Source organism: Acartia tonsa, chromosome 2 (assembly GCF_053477335.1).
Source record: "Acartia tonsa isolate MP-2025a chromosome 2, ASM5347733v1, whole genome shotgun sequence".
NCBI classification, from domain to species: domain Eukaryota; kingdom Metazoa; phylum Arthropoda; class Copepoda; order Calanoida; family Acartiidae; genus Acartia; species Acartia tonsa.
This window is the reverse complement of record NC_137261.1, coordinates 37640898-37661774: the sequence shown is the minus strand read 5'-3', so window position 1 is coordinate 37661774 and position 20877 is coordinate 37640898. Positions and strand designations below refer to the sequence as shown.

The window sequence follows — 20877 nt, the reverse complement described above, 5'->3', positions numbered from 1 at the left end:
CTGCCAGTACGTAACGATCCAGGGTAAATGTTATTTTCTAGTCTGCTATCTGAAATTTTTGGTGTAGATACCCTATTCTAATGAGCACCCATATATGAATTACTTTGTCCGCCTGTCCATCGGTCACACGTTAAAAGATACAAATGTCTAAATTCGAAAAAGTTGAAGGTAATTTATGACAATGAACATCTGCTCTATAACCCAGGTTGTTTGTTGCCCATCAATAATTTCATTATGCTTCGCTTCTTATGGATGTTGCCATCCTTCTATTCTTATTATACCTTATAAAAAATGAAGTTGGGAACTCTTATGTTGTAAGTCAGAGTTGTAACCTCGACCTCTGCCAAAATCTGGCACAGGGAATATTACCCAGAAAGGGATAGGTAAAAGCTTGGAAAAATATTACAAAGGCATATAAACAATTCATGTAAGTATTTTATATAAAAAAGAACTAGTGGCTACACGCCAAGCCTGAATTTAACCTAGATAGATTAACCCAATTTTGATCATTTTAAAATTGAATTGATTTTCTAAATGACGGCCTCTAATTTGCGTGATTTATACCTAAAGAATAGGAAACGAAGGGCTAACCTCTTTGTTGGTCAATTTTACAACAACTTAAAATTTTTAAATGTTAGTTTTACCTGCACCAACTAGTTTTTCTTTTATCCCTGAATAATAAAGAGAGCCAAGTTACTCAGCAAGAAAATACTAGATTAAACATTCCCACTAGAAAAAAAAGTTATTGCACATGGAACGAACTTGATATTTTAAGAAAATCTTTATATTCAAGTAACAGGATGTTTGTCTGTCTGAATAGCTCCTAACTTAATTTTTTAACATTTATTTCCAAAACTAAAATTGAAGGTAGAGGGTCACGTACCTCTTCTCCCCTTACTTTAAGTGTCCACAGAGGCCTCTAGGGGCGTGGCTGCAAGTATTAGATTAAACAATAATATTACCAATCTAAAAATAGTTTAAGCTTGCTAAAAATGGCTAAGCACCTAGCCAATCATGTTCATATCCTATTCAAAGATTCCCTGAAAAGTAAAGATATCTTTAATCACAAACAAACATATAAACATATTAAATATATCTAATTAAGTTTATTTTGCTTTGTTAGAATAAAAACTGACTTTAAATCTGTTTATAGGATACTAAAGAAGTAATATTGAGAGAATAAGTAAGTAGAGTGGGTGTAAGTGTGAAAAAATATGTGTCTGATAGAGAAATAGTACATAAAGTTGGGTCTAAAGTTGTCTTTGGCCTCAATATCACAATTATATAGATGTCTGCTTTTATATAATATAGATATGACACAATATTGAATAATTCCCTTTTTGAAACCACCTCAAAAGTTGCCTGGAAAAGAAGGTTCATACACATGGTCATTGCATAAGGTTTAATGTAATGAGACAGACACATCAGACAGGGATAGAGTTGGATATACAGAAATTTGTATTTATGTTATTTGCCCATTTTCTTACAAGTTCAAATTTGTTCAATTTGTTTATTTTCTTTTATATTAGAGAAAGCAAAAACAACATTTGATAGTTTTATTCCAATCCAACATCACTGAATACTAAATTAAAAAACATGTATAACAATTTTACAAACAAGACGGACATAAAAATTATGGTTCTCAATGTATTGAGGATTAAACACTTTGCTGTGGTTGATAAAATAGAATTCAAGTCTTTTCCTTCATGACATTAGACTTAATAAATATCCTATCGTGTAACCTTATCTGTGATGCCATTTGTAGGAAGAAAGATTGTGTAACAATTAAGTATCTTTGGATCGCCGTGTATAATAATTTATGTGCTTTAGACTTTAGAATAGTGTTTGTTACAATATACATAAGTAACTTTTGATATTTTTATAATTGAACCAATAGGTTACTTTTTTCTGTTCAGGAGTTTGTCTTTTTTCTTCAAAATACCTTCACCACACAATTACATGGGCAAAGCTTTTAATGATATCAAAATGTTTTTTTATAGTTCAATTGTTTTAAATACCTCGATGAATCTAGCAATTTAACTCCTTACAGTCGGGCCCCTTGCCGCACCTTAATCAGTCCGGGGGGGGGGGGGCGTTCAACGCCCCCCCCCCATGTTATCTCAGTTCCTTTTAGTGCTAGAGGGCTAAATTTTTTTGTGTAAGTCCCCTGTGTTATTATGAATTTCCGACCTTAAGTAAGTCATGGTCAATTTTCGCTTCCTTCACCCTTTTATTTGACAACCTTTGTTTTTAGGTCCTTTTTTACTTAAAAATTTCAAACGGCTGTAATTTTTTTATTTTTGAAGCTAGAATAAAATTATTTTTGCAGAAAATGTTAATCTTTATGTAAATTTTATATTTCAAATATCAAAATATAAATTTCAGCGGCTGCAGCTGTACTTGGCAGCTGTCAGCCGCCGCAGTCGGCGGTCGGCAAACGGCGGCGGATCTTTATGAAATTTTAATACGTTATGTAGACATGTAAGAAAAGCTTAAGTTTAAAATTTGAAGTCTCTAAGTCAAAAATTGCGGCCACAGAAGCCATTTAAAGATTTCCGGAGACCTGGAGAATCAGGACCTGCTGGATCATACCTGGAACCTGAAATTGACTTGAACACCTGTATTTAATATACTAGAGGATATTTTAGTATTTTGGTAAGATAAAATGCTTTTTTAAGTCAAAAAAATATTTTTGCTCTTTACCTGGATGACCCTGCTAGGTTTGCTGGCATCCTGTGCCCGCCAGGATGGAGATATTCAAAAAATTCCAACTCTCGGTTATGTATCATACCCAAACTTAAAAAGTCACGCAGTTTGGGCTCTTTATCTTTCACACACAGAAAATGAGATAGAAAAAACCGGATGGGGGGGCGTTCAACGCTCCCCCCCCCCCGACCGTTAAGGGTTAACTAGCAACTACCAACTATGTTAATATAAAGTTTTTCTGTAAAATCTTCATTAAAGACCTGATATAATATAATTATATATAGATATATATAAAATGATATATTTATCTGTACTAGAGGAGAGGGATTTAATTAAGATAAAGACTGTTCATTTCTTGCTTGTATTTATGGTGAACATTTTTTCCATCAACAACTTTCCTCAACTCTTAGTTTTGGATGATATGTTCCTTTTGGATTAAAATGGACCTTTCACTTAACAATTTAAAACTATCAGTCGACAGTATAATGGCAAAATCTCATTTAATATACACAACGGAATAAAGACCTGAGGTGGTTTCTTAAAAAAATTTGCCCCACTAATCACTTAGTGGGGCAACGTTTTCGTGAAAAATCCACCAAAATCACATTAAAAATCTACAAAAATTGTGTTATTAACATAAGATTTTATTTAATTTTTGTAGATTTTTATGTGATTTTGGAGGATTTTTCACGAAACAATTTTGCCCCACTAAGCGATTAGTGGGGCAAATTTTTTTTAAAGAATCCACCTCTGTTTTGTTACAGTAGGGTCAAAAAAAGTAGATCAGATAGTGTCAGAACTTTCTTTGTTAGGAAATCATTTTAACACACGGCCTCTATCTCAAAGCTTCTTATGAATGACTTCAGTAAAGATTCTTGATAAGTTTTAACCACCTAATAAAAGGGTTTTAGCAAGTATAAATAGTTCATGTACAATGTACATACTATTATATAAGGTTAAAACAAGGGCATTTCTGTGTATTAAAAAAAAACTAATTTTTTATTTGAAATCAAGAATTATTTGTTTACAAACCAAAATGTGTTTAAATTTGTGGGGAGTTAAACAAGGAGTTTTTTTTTTATAATAGAATTAAAAATATTACTTAATTTAACCCACTTGCCATTAACAGAAGTTGATAATCTATATCTTAATTTCTTCATTGGGTTGGGGAGTTTTGTGTAAGAAAAAAATATTTAGCGATTTTTAACAAATTATGCCTTAAAAACCGGTTTTTCCAAAGTATCTATGTTTGAAAGATTTATGGATCATGACCAATTTAAAGAGTGTGCAGCAAAAATGCGTACATTTTTAAAAATCAAATTGCGCGGCTTGTGTTAATAGTAGAAAAATGTTACGTATACCGTTAGAATTGTCATAAACTCTAGTTTTTGAAAATATATGTATCATATTCATGCTATTTGTAGTTTAGAAGCTACGTTAGAATGTGAGAAAGTTTGAAGAATTTTAACACGTAGCTCCTAAAATATACATAGAACAGGAATATTTCTTAAACACTCAAAACTAGAGTTTATGACGATTCAACGATATGCATAACATTTTTCTATTCTATTATTAACACAAGCCGCGCAATTTGAGTTTTAAAAATTTACGCATTTTTGGACACCCTTTAAATTGGTCATGATTTAAAAATCTTCCAAAAATAGTTACTTTGAAAAAAAAACTGGTTTTAAGGCATAATTTGGTAAAAATCACCAAGTATTTTTTTCTTATTCAAAACTCCCCAACCCAATGAAGAAATTAAGATTTAGATTATCAACTTCTGTCAATGGCAAGTGGGTTAAATTAAGTAATATTTTTGTTTTTAAAAAACACCCTGTAGTTTAATAGAGCATAAACATTGCATGATTTATATATTGAACATTTTTGTTACAATTGAATAAATAATTTGTATCCTCTTTCCTTAATTTGTTTAAACTTTAAATTTAAATCAAAATATGTAACTTTTGAATATTAAGTTTAACTTTGCTGGTATTACTACCTTTTGTTTTCTAATTCTAAACCTCATAATCCACGGCTCGGCAGCCGTAGATTTATTGAATGAGTCAGACATGGATTGACGAGAATGTTAATAAAAAATTCGGCTAATGTCGTCTGGCACTATGCAAAATAAGACTCAAATTATTGATTTACTTGCCGCTGCGTGGTAACTAATTGTTGTTGCTGAGCCCTGATAGGATCTATCTCCACCACAACCAAATTTCTTACCTCCAGTGCCGACTATCTCGACCACAACCAATTTGTTACCTTCAGTACCAAGCCCTGATATAATCTATCTCGACCACAACCTAATATTTTTACCTCCAGTGCCGAGCCCTGATATAATCTATCTCCACCACAACCTAATATTTTTACCTCCAATGCCGAGCCCTGATATAATCTATCTCCACCACAACCTAATATTTTTACCTCCAGTGCCGACCCCTGATATAATCTATCTCCACCACAACCTAATATTTTTACCTCCAGTGCCGAGCCCTGATATAATCTATCTCCACCACAACCTAATATTTTACCTCCAGACGCCAGACATTCATTAAGCACCAACTTGCAATAACTTAAACCAACATTTTTTATATTTTCTCTGTTTTTTGGTAATTTGTTTTTTATTGAGTGTAAAAAAAGGAAATAACAGATATCTTACATGAAAGAAAATGAGAAAAAAGAAAGACATAACTTATTTATACTCAAAGAATAAAATGGGATTAAAGAAATTTCTTTGTCCAATTATGAAGGGCAAACCTTTTTTTATTCTTCTGTTGTCGTTAAGAACAGTAATTCATAATGTCTTATTAAGATCATATTCGACTGGAGTAAAAATTCGGTTATTTTATCATATTGAAAATTAGTTAGACTAGGTAACTTTAATTGCTGCTTTTCCACCCTTGTCTTACAAATAAATTTAAAAACGAGAGAGGGCAGTTTTATTCCTATGCCTTTAATATAATAGTATATAATATAATATAACATAACCTGACATATACAGTAATAAACAAACAAACGAAAAACTGCCCTCTTCATATTTTAATCGTTTTTAAGAATAATGAATTCTGTACTCAAATAGTTACTTTGAAATAAAACACTAAATCTAATAAGCCGTAACAAAAGCAAAAGCTAAACTTGTACTGTACTTCACCACTAAGGATAAAAAGTAGACTTGTTCAACAAACAAACATTTGCATAGTCATCTCAACCCGAGGATAAGGAAATATTATAGAAAAAATCGGTGCTTTCCTTCATGATGCTAATCGAGTACTGAAACCCCATTCATTATTTTTGTAAAATTTGTAGGGGGGGTTGCGGGGCTATACCTGCGGTGCCATAAACCTGCGGTTCTACACTGTACCCAATATAACCTAACCTAAGTAATAGAACAAGCACGCTTATCTATGCTCTTTAAGTGATATTAAATAGTAAGGTTTACAAAAATGACAGAGGACAAATAGATAGACAAAACTCCTTTTATCAGTTAAAACCTACTTTAATCAGAAGTTTAGGCTTGGTTGTGTAAGGCAACACTTGAAAGTAATTTTCATAGGGCTTGAATTGCCTCTATAGAGAATATACGACTACAATAAAGTTTTATTTTTTTTTATATCTTACTTACAGGATATTCTAATATTAGAAAACTTTAGTGAGGTGATTTATAATTACTTCTGTTTTCCAAAGTACTTCTCCCTTCCTGCATCTCTCTAGACTGGTGAATATATTTATATATGTACATATGTTGGAAACAACTTTGAAAACATTAACAAAAACCCAGTCATTCTATGTGGAGTAAAGATTATAATAAAAAGTAACAGAACAGCTATAGATTTATTCAGTGGTTTTCCAAGAAGTGCCTAGTCGCGAACAGAAATTGTGTTTGTTTTTGCTTTAGGTTAGGTTTGGTTATTTTGTGTAAATTGTAGCTCAACAAGACTATGACTCCCAGTATTTAAGTGAAAGCAAACGCAGAATTCTACATATTAAAGTTAATGATAAAATGGACCCTACTTAGACTAGCGCCATTTAAAGGAAAGACATAAAAATGTCATGGCCAAGAAATGCAGGGCTGTTAAATGTCATCATCATCATCATCGCCATTTATCTCTTCTTTCCAGAGCATAGTCCACGCACAATGGTTCTCCATTTATCTTTGAATTGGGCCTCAGTAGAGGCTTCACTGAAAGATGAAAAATTCTTTTTACTCAGTTCTTCAAGGAATTCCCTCCTCCAGGTTGTTTTTGGTCTACCTGGTTTCCTTTTTCCTGTGAAGGGGTCCCAAGTCAAGGCTTGATAGGTTAAATCATCATGCCCTTTCCTTAGAGTGTGCCCCAACCATCTCCATTTTCTCTGTTTTATTGTCAGTTTGATGTCTGACATATCACTGCGCTCTAAAAGCTCAGCATTTGTGATCTTGTTTGGCCAAAAGATCTTGTGGATTCTCCTAAGACATTTGTTGACATATGTCTGAAGCTTGGAGACCACTGCTGTGTTTAGGAACCAAGTTTCGGCCCCATACAGCAAAACAAACAGAACATTTGACTTGAAAAGTCTTAACTTGGTCTTTATGGAGATGTTGTTGGAATTCCAAATTTTGTTCAAGCTGGCAAAGGCTGTTCTAGATTTGTTAATTCTAGCTTTAACATCTGTCAAAGTGCCTCCAGCTTCATCAATTTTACTTCCAAGATACTCAAAGCAGTTAACATCCTCAAGAATTTGGTTTCCAATAGTTATTGGTTCTTGGGAGTTTGCATTTAATCTGAGTATTTTAGTTTTTGGAACATTTATTTCAAGTCCAACTTTCTTGGAAGTTTCAGCTATCATGTTAGTCCTTCTTTGCATTTGACTTCTATTGCTTGTTAACAAAGCAATATCATCAGCAAAGTCCAGATCTCCCAAATATTTGGGATTGCCAAATAACTGCCAGCGAATGCCATCATTGCTTTCACAGTTCTTCATGATCCAGTCAATGGCAAGGAGGAAAAGGAAGGGAGAGAGAAGGCATCCTTGTCTGACACCTGTTACAATCTCAAAAAAGGTTGATAGTTTACCTTTATACATAACATTTCCACCTCCTTTATGATAGATAGCTTTAATGATATTGATTATCTTTTCTGGAATGCCATAGTGTCGGCAGATTTTCCAGAGTGATTTCCTGTCTAAAGAATCAAATGCTTTTTTGTAGTCAATAAAGTTTACAAAAAGCTCAGAGTTCCATTCCTTGGATTGCTCTATGATGATTCTTAGAGAGGTTATCTGATCAATAGTGGAACGGTTTGGTCTAAATCCAGCCTGATTAGGTCTTAGCTTTTCATTAACCTTTTTCTTTATTCTATTAAGAAGAATCTTACTAAGGATACGACCAGGTACTGAAAGAAGCATTATCCCTCTGTAGTTTCCACATTGGGTCAAGTCTCCTTTTTTGGCCAGTATTGAGATATGTCCATTTTTCCAGTCCTCTGGGCATAACTCATCATTCCATATCTTAGTGATCAAAGGTAGGAATGCCTCAGTAGATGTGTCTAGGTCTGCTTTCATGACCTCAGCTGGTATATTATCAGGTCCTGCGGCCTTGTTATTTTTCAAACTTTTAATGGCCTCTTTAATTTCCAATAGATTTGGCGCTCGACAGTCAATGTCAAGTGCATCTGAGGGTGGAATCTCAGTTTCTTCCTCTGGAACTGGAAGATTCAGCAGTTCAGTGAAATGTTCTGCCCATCTATTTAGAATATCCTCATCAGTTTTAAGGAGTGAACCATCCTTGTCCCTGATGTGTGATCCTGATTTGTGTACTTTGCCTGCAATGCTCTTAGTAATCTCATAGACATCTTTCATTCTATTTTGATTAGCAGCATTTTCTGCTTGCAAGGCAAGGTTTTCCAAGTGTTCTTTTTTGTCAATTCTGACACTTTTTTGGATTTCCCTGCTGAGCCTCTTATACAGGTCTTTATCTTCTGGAGAGTTTCTAGAGAGTGTCTTTTGTCTTACCTCTCTTCTTTGATCCATGAGATCAATGGATCTTTGAGTGATCCACGGCTTTTGGTTAGCCTTTTTGAAACCTAATTTTTCTTGGCTGGTATCATTATAAACTTTTTTGATACCTTGCCAAATATCTTCCACTCCATCTTCCTCTTGAAGAGTCAGCAACTCAAATCTATTCTTTAGAGTGAGCTTAAACTCTTGCAACTTTTCAGAGTTTTGGAGGGTTGTTAAATTATATTTCTTCCTGGAGTTAGGCTTTGTGTCCTTCTTTTTAAATCTAAGCCGAACTTTAGAAGATAGAAGATAATGGTCTGAATTAACATCAGGTCCTCTTTCAACCCTGACATCAAGGAGAGAACCTTTAAAGCGACTAGATATACATATGTGGTCTATCTGGTTAAAGGTTCTTTGATCTGGTGATCTCCAGGTGGCAGTATGAATCTTTTTGTGTTTAAAGATGGTTCCACCAATGACAAGTTTGTTTTCAGTACAAAAACTTACAAGTCTATCACCATTGTCATTTTCCTTGCCATTACTTAAGCCTAGGCCATATCTGCCCATAACTTCTTCTAAATTCTCATTATTACTCCCCACTTGTGCATTGAAATCTCCTAGGAGCATGGTCAGATCCTTTTCTTTATGACCATTTTTAAATACAGAGTCAAGCTGGTCATAAAATTCGTTTTTGACATCTGTATTCCCACCCAAACCCCCTGGACTGGGGGGAAGTGACCAGAATTCAGTCTGGCATCTACCCTGGGACCTTTCCAGCACAGTAGGACTCTTCTGGTGTAGCTGCCAGGGTCATTGATGCACGGTGCAGGATGGACGGCGTGCACGTACCTGGTCTCCCATCCCTGCTGTTAAATGTAAAGATTATTATTTACTCAAACTATGTATATTTGTTTAATAGATCCAAAGATCGAGATTTTACCAAGTTGGAACTGTCCGGCGCTTACTCACAAATTGCAGGTAAATAATCCCATATCTTGCGGTTGCTTTAAAAAAGAATTAAACTATTGATTTTTTTGGCCATTATAATAAAAAATCTTTGAAGTCAATTTCTCAAAATTAATAGACTACTAAATTACTTTATTCTTAAATTAATGTATTTTTGACTTTAACGAAGTATTTAATGAATTTCTATTAATTTGAACATATATTTTATGGTCTTCTTTACGGAAAGTAAAGACATTTTAAAAAGAATAATTCAAGAAAATATCATGATAAATTCCTTTTCAAGTTTTTTACTAAATTTCAAAAAAGAAATGTATGAACATAGGTATTAATTTTATTTTATTTTATCAAACATGAAAAACATTAAATCTTGATTTGGAATTAAACTTTTAAAAGTTTTTTCAGTCAACTTTTATAACCATTTCAATTTTAATGAAATATTTGTATTTCTTTCTGAATAAAATATGTTCTAATTATTTTTGAAAAAAACTCAATAATTTAATTCAAATATTATCTATTCTTTCTAAAATACAAATATCAATTAATTTAAGAAAGGTCTAAAATGTACAAAATTTTTAAAATATCGTTTTTTGCTTTGCTATGCTAAGACTAAGGATTGTTCGTTTGTCCTTCAGCCTACACAACTTTTAGGATGTAAGAATAATTTACATAAACATTCCTTGGTGTTTGATTGTTTGAGAAAAGGATAAAAGCATTAATTTTATTTTTTACTGTTGTTGTGCAATTTATGATCATAACTTTTCTTGTTATACCAAAATTTAATTTAGAAGAATCTGAATCTTTATTGGATGATGGTTCTAGAAACATTTCTGAAGAGGTATGCTTTAGATTTTGTATCGGAGCTTTATACACGATTGACGCTCTGGTCTATGGTTCTTAATGCTACTTAATATGTTTACGATTTATACAGTTAGAGTATGGGGAATATCTTGGCCCATAAACAGGCGCTACTAAATTAATTAATAGATGAGACTTTCAGCCTTCCATATAGCTGGATGTGTATAAGACACAAGGCCTCGTAATCGTGCACTTCATGAGTAACGTTTTGGTTATAGGTACACCATATTAAGACCTTGTACTGTGTCACGTCTTCTATAGGTTATCTAGGTTAACCCGACCCTACATATGATTGTACACTTCCGCAGGTTTACTGTTATGAACCTAATTGTTCTTGTTTTTGTAGACGTGTGATGAGGAGTCAATACACGATTTAGATGATGGCGATATGGCTGGATCCAGCCTTGACAATCATAATAATATAGGTAATAATAATCTTGATTTCATGATTATGGTAAGAGCTCTACTTTTGATTACATGATTGTGTCAGGTGTTATTTTTAAGGTCTGCTACCTAGTGCTTTAATTTTTTAACCCTTACAGATCGGGTCCCAATTCCCACCTTATCAGATCGGGGGGGGGGGGGAGTGGGGCTCTAAGAACCCCCGAACCCCCTCCCCTCTATCTCGGCTCCTGTTACAGATAAAGACGTAAACTTTTTTTTGGTGGTTCATGTGTATTTTTAGAGAAAAATTTCTTCATAGCGGTCAGACCGCTCTTCAGCCGCTTTTTAGCGGCCAGCCGATCTGTAAGGGTTAATGAAGTAGAGTTACTGATTGCTTTCAAAATCAAGAATTACTGATTTTCATGTTCTATAGGGAGGAGGAAAGCAAGGCACTTTTTGAGCGGGTCCCAACCCGACATCCGCCTGGGTACGCATGGACTGAACCTGAGCCAGCATGACATCAGAATACCTGGATTTACATCCCAACCTGGCACTCCTAAAGTTAGGTCGAAGGTTAGTTACATGAAGATGCACATGTTTTTTTAAATAAAAGAAAAGCAAGTCTAGGAATAGTTTTAAGCTATTTTGTTTCCCTACCCCTTTTTATGCAGAGTTCCTATATTTCAGGGGATCTAAAGTATACCAATCTTGGGTGTTAAGTGGTCTTTAGAAAGCTATTGGCATAACAAAGAAAAGACTCTGAAGCACTTAGGGTCTAACTCTCACCCAGCTCCCACCAGAAGTGCAAAAGTAACTCGATACGAGAAAGTCTGTCAACTTGAAAGGAAATGCACTGTAAATATCAAATTTTAAAAAAGAGTTTGATGATTTATGTACTATTAATCTACTAAAAGAAAACCATTGTTTTTGTTTGTTTTTTTTATTGTCCTCAGATATTTGAATTGAAAGTAAAAGTTGGTTTTCTTGTAAACACGGTAATCACTGTACTTTGATTGTTTACCTTTAACAAGTAATTTATCAAGGTTGATCTGAATGATAACAACGACGAAGATTACACTGAGTCACGACACCACCGCAATGATGATCTTCTGGTGAATGGAGGAAGATCCGACCTGGAACCTGTCACCCCGCAACTCAAAGGAACACCGCACAGCAAATGCTCAGAGAAAAGTAGAAACAAGTACAAAACATTATTTTTATAAAACTAAATATCTGCTCAATCTTCAATCCGCTGGTCCAAGGATGATCACCTAAAGATTATGATTTAAAAATTGCCAAAACAAAATTATACGTAAAATTAGGTACATACCTTTTCAAATGATTTATCAAAATGTCATAGTATTTTCAGTGAGGGAGTGGACTGGACATTGAAGTTCCCAAAGTTTTTTTAAATACGCCATTGGTTGTACAATATTTCCACAAACCCTTTTTAATCTAGACAATGTAAAATTTATTGATGTAAATTTCGTAAATCAGGCAATAGTGCTTTGCCTTATTCCTTAAATCAATTATAAATTTAGATTTTAGTTATTCTATATAACGGATATTTTATATTAAGATTATCAATAGTATCCGCCCCACCTGCCGAGGAGCCCCAAGATCATAGTTTCAGCCTGCGGGACTCCTCTATGCAAAACGAGATGTTGTCCAGGGCAAAGTATATTGTCGACAGGGCTGTCAAGAATAGAAAGGTTAGCTATGAAGCAGCTTATAGTGCCTAATAAAAAATTACGATATACAATACAAATGACCAGTGATAGGCCAATATATATTTATATTGACTAATGGTAAAAGCATATTAGTCTTCATTGGTCATTTCTATTGCATGACATCATTTTGTATTAGGCACTATAAGCTGCTTCAAAGCTATTATTTACATACCTTTGATATTTTGTATCTATGCAAGTTGTAATGTTAGATACCTATATAAAACGTTCAAGTTTTATGCTAAACTTACGAAAAAAAGAATATTGGTTTTTATACATTTGAGTTGAAAAATAAAGAGTATTTTGGATAGGCTTTTTTGGTAAAAAAAGGTTCTTTAAAACAAAATTTGAATTGTGGGAAGGTTCCCCGGGCCCAACCTACAACTAATAAAAAAAATAAAACCTTGTCGGGATATTTAAGAATCTTCATTGTAAAGGAAAAGTAAATCTATCCAGTGATTAGCGAGATTTTTTTTATATACAAACAGAAAGTCAGACATGTTACCACTATTAATGCCTTTTTTTTTCTTAAATTAAAATTGAAAATGTGTTTAATACCTTATATCTTTTCCACCATTTTGATTTAATGTTTATAATTAAGGTTTTCATGATGCAAGGAAATGATGGCAGAATACGGAGAATTCTTAAACGCCGAGGTTGGATAGAAAAACCACACAATCCGAACAGGTAAATAATTTTCAAGCTTTTCATTCCTTCAAGTTTTTGTATTTCTAATTTTTGTAACAAAGGTGCTCTATAAGCTGTAATTGCCTTATGTTCAGTCAATTTTCAATCATACACTAAATAAAATGATGTCTTATGTACAATTATTAAGACTGGTTAAGACTAGACTAGACAGTTCTTAGGTTTCCTGGTATCTGTCAGGGTAACTGGAATATAGATATGTATACAGATAGGAGTATTAGTTTCCTGTTATTTAATTTTTACGGTAATCATTTTTAAAGCTTAGGTACTATGTGAAGTATACATCAAAATACTTTAAAATCACAAAACCTTGTTGTTCACATGATTAAAAATGAATAATTAATGTTTAGTAAATCTTTCAAAAGTTGGAAAGTATAGAATATGGCATTTGAACTTTAGTACCTAGTTTGTGTTGTTTTGTTAGGAAATTTCACCAAAATTTTAATTCTTAATTTAATTTTTTTTCTCAAAAATTGTATGTTTACCTAGTATACTATACAATATACACAGTTGTATTAAAATGGAAGTAGGGTTTTTTGACATTTAAGTAATTTAACACATATTTAAAGATAGTTCATAAATAGCCATGGGGCTAGAGTTCCGTGTAAGGATGCAGAATTAATTATCAGAATTTTTCATTTGGACAAAAACTTGTTGTGACCCTAACTCTGCTTGAATCCAACAGTGTACACTGTATAACCCCAGGAATCTAAAGGGATAAGACAAAGGCCTATAAATTGATGTACATTACCAATGATGTGATAATACACGAAATTACCCCTTCTGTATAAAACAACTAGTAGTTGAAACATTTGGACACTCAACTTCATGAATCTTCCAAAGCTATTAAGCCAACGAATATGAAAGTTTTAATATATAACTTTTGGGATTAGTGTAATAAACAGCCAATTGTCCACTCCCTCCCTGGTCCAACCCAGCATTGTAAAGTTGTTGTAAATATTCAGGGGGAACCACAGAATTCACAGAAAGGATGAAAACTCAAACCTTGATCTAGGAAAATAATTCATAAACTTAGTAAAAACTTTTAAGAAGCTAAATTACGGCTGACTTGCATAATATTTTCATGGCCGGGATAAGGACATGGGAGATAAAGTTTTATGATATGTTACTATGTATTATGTATTAAATAAAATACAGTCTAATCTATTTTTAAAGATTTTTTCGTTGCAATGTTCATAATTTTTTACTTTTATTTAGAGAAATTGAAATTTTTACTTAAATCTGATTTTTTTTTCTTTTCATTTTTCACTTGTCCTTGCGTGTAGCAAAGGAAAAGTAATGTCTTAATGGATGATATTTATATTTGGAAAACAAAGTAATAATGACCAGTAAAAATAAGTATATAATTATGTGGTAACCTAGCAAAATAAATCAAACAAAGAATCTTTTTGCAGTTTATATTGAAAACAGCATTAAATATAATATATTTTAAACTCTATTTAATACAATATATACTTTTTACTAAAGTTGTGTTCTTTAGATTTTTACAAAAAAATAACACTGTAATAAGTTGAAAATTTGCCACCCCTTGGAATGAAATAATTGAATGTATTTGGATCAAATGAATAATTAGATTGGCTAATAAGAAAAAAATAAATTAACAATTTTTTCTTGTTTAACGTTACGATTGACCACTAACTTTAAGCATTTTAAATTTGGTAACCCTGGATTTAAAAAAAACCATACCAATTTGAGCACCCTGTTACAATATTGAAAGTTTATGTTGAGTGGTTAAATCTTGTTGAAGATGCTCTTATTGAGAAGCTGTTATCCGGAGTAACTCCAAACTTTATTTGGTCACATCAGAGGAATAAGTTGGAATGGAAAAGGCTGAGGAAAGATCAAATTGGTAAAATCATTAATCTTTTTTTTTCCACCTTGGATATATAGGTCTATAATAGGTTAGGAACTTTTCTTTTATATATTACTAGTTGCGTCGCCCCTAGCCCCCCAAAAGCCTAAACTGTACAAAGATATATCTATAAAGCTTTCCCAAAAGTTTGTAATAAATTCAGACCAGCAGTTTTTGAAAATACTCTACTACTATACATTATAGGATTGTAGTAGGATATCGAAGGTTCTGTTTGATACTTAATATCTTTAAAACTGCTACATTAGTCTAGCTATACAGATTTTTAGGGATGTTTCGATGCCCTAGATATGTTTTAATCAATACTCAAATTCAAATATTTCTGCAATACAACAGAAATTTGCTTTGACAACAATAGAGAGGGGTAGGTTTTTGGTAAGAAATACACATATTTAGTGAATATTATCGTTCTACTACTATTTTTAAGCCTTAAAACACACACCTTTAAGGATTCTACCAGAAACCTACCCCTCTCTTTATTATTTATCCAATATTTTTATTAACATGCCCGAATCACTGAAGTTATAGGTTTAAAAAGAGATGTATAGAGAATCTGTACCTATATTTAATCTGTTTTTAGTGAATAAATTCCAACATGCCCACTTCACAACAAAGATTGGTATCCACAGTGCTTTGGAGAATCTGTACTGGTTTACAAATAATACAATGCATTCTTTCTTTCCCAGATGTTATCAGGTAAAACATTTTTTGGTATGGCTTCGGAACCGAATAATGTCCGCTAGATAAAACCGGTTTTCAGTCATACTGAAACATCATGTATATCATCGAATTACAGACAATTTTCCACGAATATTAAAATTAAAATCGTAACAATGATTTTTCATAACAAAACTGGTTTTAATCTTATAATTTTTCATTTTAATAACCGCGCAAAGCTGTCTATAATACGATGCGATAATTTAACTAATAATTTAAAGAAATACTAAAATGTTAATAAAATCTGTCTAAGAATTTTAATTACCATAGAAATTAATTATCAATTGAAATAGTAAAAAGAAGTTAAGGCGCTGTTTTTTTATACATATGAAGTTCTTAAGATGCAAACTCAGCTTTTTTTGTGTGTATTTATTTGTTTGAGTAATTGGTCAAAATCATTGTTTACCTATCCCTGTATTCATGCGTTTGTGGTATGTTTGTGTGTGTGTGTGTGTGTGTGTGTGTGAGGAGTTAGCAGTTTTGTTAAAGTTCTTTACAATTCACAAAACCTTGGTCATCAACTTTTATTCATCAGAAAATATTTTTATAATAAAACACAGTGACAGGAATAATTATTTAAAACAAAGGTTATTAATGAAAGGTTGCCAAATCCTTAATTTTGGATGTAGCTTAACTCCCCTTTCCTTTTTTTTATTTTTGTTTTTGAACATGTTTCTTTGATTAATATTTAGGTTAGGTTAGGTAAAGTATTGTAAGTATCCTGCATGTGTTAGATTTTCCCTATGGGGCTAAAACTAAACAAAAATGTTAATGTAGAGTTGTGGTTGTCTTACCTCAAAAACTATTATTTACAATTGTATCTGAAATGTGGTTGATGAAATATGTTCAACAAAAGGGGTTCTTATAAATTAAATATGTAAACAAGTATCTAGATATTGGACAGATTTTTTTTCATTGAAAAGGAAAATACCACAAACACTAAAAGGCTTCGATGAAACTTACCTTTTTTCTCGTTGGTGTATAAGATGGTCTTTTAGACCATTTTGTTTAATTTTAATCAATGTTTTTTTTTTAAATTAGCTTTTTTACTCTGAAATTAGAGCAAATTATGACTTGTAAATAATCTGTATACTTTTTAGGTTTTTATTGACGAAGAAAGAAAAGCCTTTATAGACGACTATCGTGCCACTGCGTGCATGAATGTTGTCAAATGGTTTGTTAATACAGTAACAGAACAGGTTGGTTCATTTTCATCTCATATTCTTTGCATTTAGTTGTTCTTGGTATTTTTTGGTATTCTTTTTCTCTTTCTGTCATGTTTGCTTTAATTTTTTCATGTTTTTATTTCTTGGTATTATTAATGAAGCACTCCTTCGTGGGACTTTTTTCCTCCTTCCAATTTATTTTCCATTTATTTATAATTTTAAAGGCAAAATTTTTCTACATATAGGGTCAATACATGCGTCCGTAACGGATTGACTGTAAATATAATTAGTGTTATTATAAGGGGGGGGGGGGGGGGGTTCTTAATGACATCTATTCTTAAACCGTGAGCAAAATGGTCTAAATATTTAGCTAGACCCTTCAAACTTGGTATATATGCCTAGTCCTATAGGTATTACATCTAAATGGCAAAAAAATCCAAAAATTTTTATTTTAAGGTTAGGTTAGGTAAGAAAAACCCTGCGGAAATGGGGTTTTTAGGCTTTTTTTGGTCTATTTTGATGTGGAAACTTACCTTAAATTGTTTTTTCTTAGGGTTTTAACCTAAATACACTGTGTCTATTCAAATGGGCATTATTTAAGATGATTCAGCAAGTCTTGGACCGACCCCAGGGGGCTAGGTGGGTGGCCCGCAGGGGTTAAGTGCATTTTTCCCAATATATATGTTGTGATACATAAAATTATAGGTTTTTTAGGTCAAGGAACTCAAATTCAGAGCTAAAATAAGCATTAGACTAATCTGAAGCTAGCCCCAGCGGGCTAGGTTGGTGGCCCGCAGGGGTTAAGTGTATTTTTTCCAATATATATCTTGTTATATATCAAAATACTTAGATACACAGTGTTCATTCCTAAAGCCATCATTTAAAAGATTCTTCATACAGGAGGCTGACCCAAGGAGGCTAGAAGAAAGGCCCGCAGGGGGTTAATTAAAATTTTTCAAAAGTATTTACTGCATTATACTACAGTTTTAGTTAGGTCAAGAAGCTAAAATAAGATTTTTCAGATTCCGATGATTTGAGATAAAAAAAATTGAGTTTCTTAAACTAAAAAACCTAGGTATAATTTGATGTATGATAACACATACTTTAGAAAAAATACACTACACCCCTGTGGGCCACCCACCTAGCCCACTGGGGTCGGTCCCCAACTTGCTGGATTATCTAAAATAATGTCCTCATCAATAGACAGAGTTTATTCAAGGAAAAAAACAAAAGAATTAGTAAGTTTCTAGGTTAGGCTAGGTAAAATGCACATAAGCCCTGCAGAAAATCTACCTAGCCCGCGGGGGGTAGCTTCAGGCAAGTCTTATGCCAATTTTAGCTCTGAATTTGAGTTTCTTGACCTTAAAAACCTATATTTTGATATATAACAAGGTATATATTGGAAAATAATGCATTTAACCCCTGCGGGCCACCGACCTAGCCCGCTGGGGCTAGCTTCAGATTAATCTTATGCTAATTCTAGCTCTGAATTTAAGTTACTGACCTAAAAACCTTATAATTTGATGTATCACAACATATATATTGGAAAAAATGCACTTAACCCCTGCGGGCCACCCACCTAGCCCGCTGGGGGCAGTCCCCGACTTGCTGTATCATCTTAAATAAAGTCCTCATTAATAGACACAGTTTATTCAAGAAAAACCTGTAAAAATATAAGTAAGTTTCCAGGTTAGGTTAGGTAAATGCTCTTAAGCCCTGCAGAAAACCAACCTAGCCCAGAGGGGGGTTAGCTTCAGGTTAGTTTAATGCTAATTTTCGCTGAGAATTTGAGTTTCTTGACCTAAAAAAACTATATTTTGATATATAACAGGATATATATTGGAAAAAATACACTTAGCCCCTGCGGGCCACCAACGTAGCCCGCTGGGGCTAGCTTCAGATTAGTCTAATGCTTATTTTAGCTCTGAATTTGAGTTCCTCGACCTAAAAAACCTATAATTTGATGTATCACAACATATATATTAGGAAAATTCACTTAACCCCTGCGGGCCACCCACCTAGCCCCCTGGGCTCGGTCCAAGACTTGCTGAATCATCTTAAATAATGTCCATATGAATAGACACAGTGTATTTAAGTCAAAACCCTAAGAAAAAACAATTTAAGGTAAGTTTCCACATCAAAATAGACCAAAAAAAGCCTAAAAACCCCATTTCCGCAGGGTTTTTCTTACCTAACCTAACCTTAAAATAAAAATTTTTGGATTTTTTTGCCATTTAGATGTAATACCTATAGGACTAGGCATATATACCAAGTTTGAAGGGTCTAGCTAAATATTTAGACCATTTTGCTCACGGTTTACGAATAGATGTCATTACGAACCACCCCCTTTTCTAAAATATTTCATCCTTGTTTTTTTTGTGTAAGTACTGTATTCTGATTAAGTTGTATTATTATTGTAAATCAAATAATATTCTATACATTTTATACATTCCTTTGTAGATCAATACTTTTGTACATTTTATAATAATGTTATTACTTAACAAGAATAGTCAAATTCTTTTTTTTCGCGGTTTTTTCTTAATTATATTAAATTAATAAACTCTTTAAAAAATAAAGAATCAGTTTATTAAAGTTTGATAAGAATACTATTGGGTTAGTTACTTATAGAGATACAAACCATCTGTAGATATGATTATCAATTATACTGCATGTATACTTATACGCTAGTTTTTGTTTATTGGCGGTTTCCCTAAAAGGCCTCGTCAAGCATAGAAAACCCTACCCTCCTTATTTTCAATAAAATTAATGAGGGTGAGGGAAAATATATCGTGTTTTTGGGTATAGTCCCTTTCGTGGCAATGCCTCTTAAGGGGCGTTTCGTCGCATTTTCACAGATTTTCTCCAAATTCTAGCCCCTAGGGGGAAAATTGCCTAACCTTACGGGGCAATCACCTAAACTAACCTAAATATAAAAGCTACTTTGATACTTTGAAAATACGACGAAACGGCCCTCTAGAGGCGTAGCCACGAAAGGGACTATACCACTGTTTTTTTGTTTGTTTTACTTTAGGATATGTTAGTTTAGGTTATATTTAGTATATTGTAGTCCCGCAGGGTTGGGGCACCACTGGGCACCATACTAGGCAAAAGTATCAAAACCTATTTTATATTGTACACTGCCATAAATAAACTTTAAATTCAGTGTGGTATTTGATTTGACCAGCGTATATTTGTGTCGTGTATCTGCCTTTTTATTTTTTGGTATTTTTAGTAAGGATTCGTTATATTCAGAAATAAATTTATCGATTCATTATTGCTTGAGTTGCACTATTGTTTTCTCTAATCTAAGCTCCGTAATAGTTAAGCATTACAAATAAATTAAATCACATTCAAATGCCATACTGTAAAATGTATTTAATCTTGTAAACAAACAAAATTAATCCTTGATTAAATATCTAATCTCTTTTGACGGTCATTAAACAAATGTTAAAAAGTAGATAAACAAATAATTAAATGTATAAAAAGCAAAACTTTGCAGAATTTCAGACTTGTCTGTCGGTTGATTGTGAGTGATTACCCAATCGTCGCGTGATTCATTTTACGTATAGAATAATGATAAAAATCACATTTAACCTTTACTTCCCTTCCCCCACATTTTGAAATAAATTGAATATACTTCATATGGCTACCCAATGCTGGTCTTACTTAACCAAACCTAAAGTAATAAACGAAAAGCCGAAAAATTTAACCATTCCTTTCTATTTTCAATTTATTTCAAAATAAGGGAGGAGATTTTGTGCTCCACAAAGCCCTTTGAGGG

At 33.0% G+C, this 20877-nt stretch overlaps 1 protein-coding gene across 1 annotated transcript in view; it reads left to right on the top strand.

Moving 5' to 3' along the window:
- Positions 1–20877, top strand: part of LOC145311718 (uncharacterized) — an 81830-nt gene that overhangs the window by 8523 nt on the left and 52430 nt on the right. The window contains exons 5-15 of the mRNA XM_080150688.1: positions 9605–9663; positions 10437–10486; positions 10853–10931; positions 11324–11463; positions 11934–12091; positions 12470–12602; positions 13219–13304; positions 14288–14337; positions 15091–15192; positions 15794–15909; positions 17031–17129. Coding sequence (XP_080006814.1) covers positions 9605–9663; positions 10437–10486; positions 10853–10931; positions 11324–11463; positions 11934–12091; positions 12470–12602; positions 13219–13304; positions 14288–14337; positions 15091–15192; positions 15794–15909; positions 17031–17129 — 1072 coding nt within the window. The remainder of the gene's footprint in view (positions 1–9604; positions 9664–10436; positions 10487–10852; positions 10932–11323; positions 11464–11933; positions 12092–12469; positions 12603–13218; positions 13305–14287; positions 14338–15090; positions 15193–15793; positions 15910–17030; positions 17130–20877) is intronic.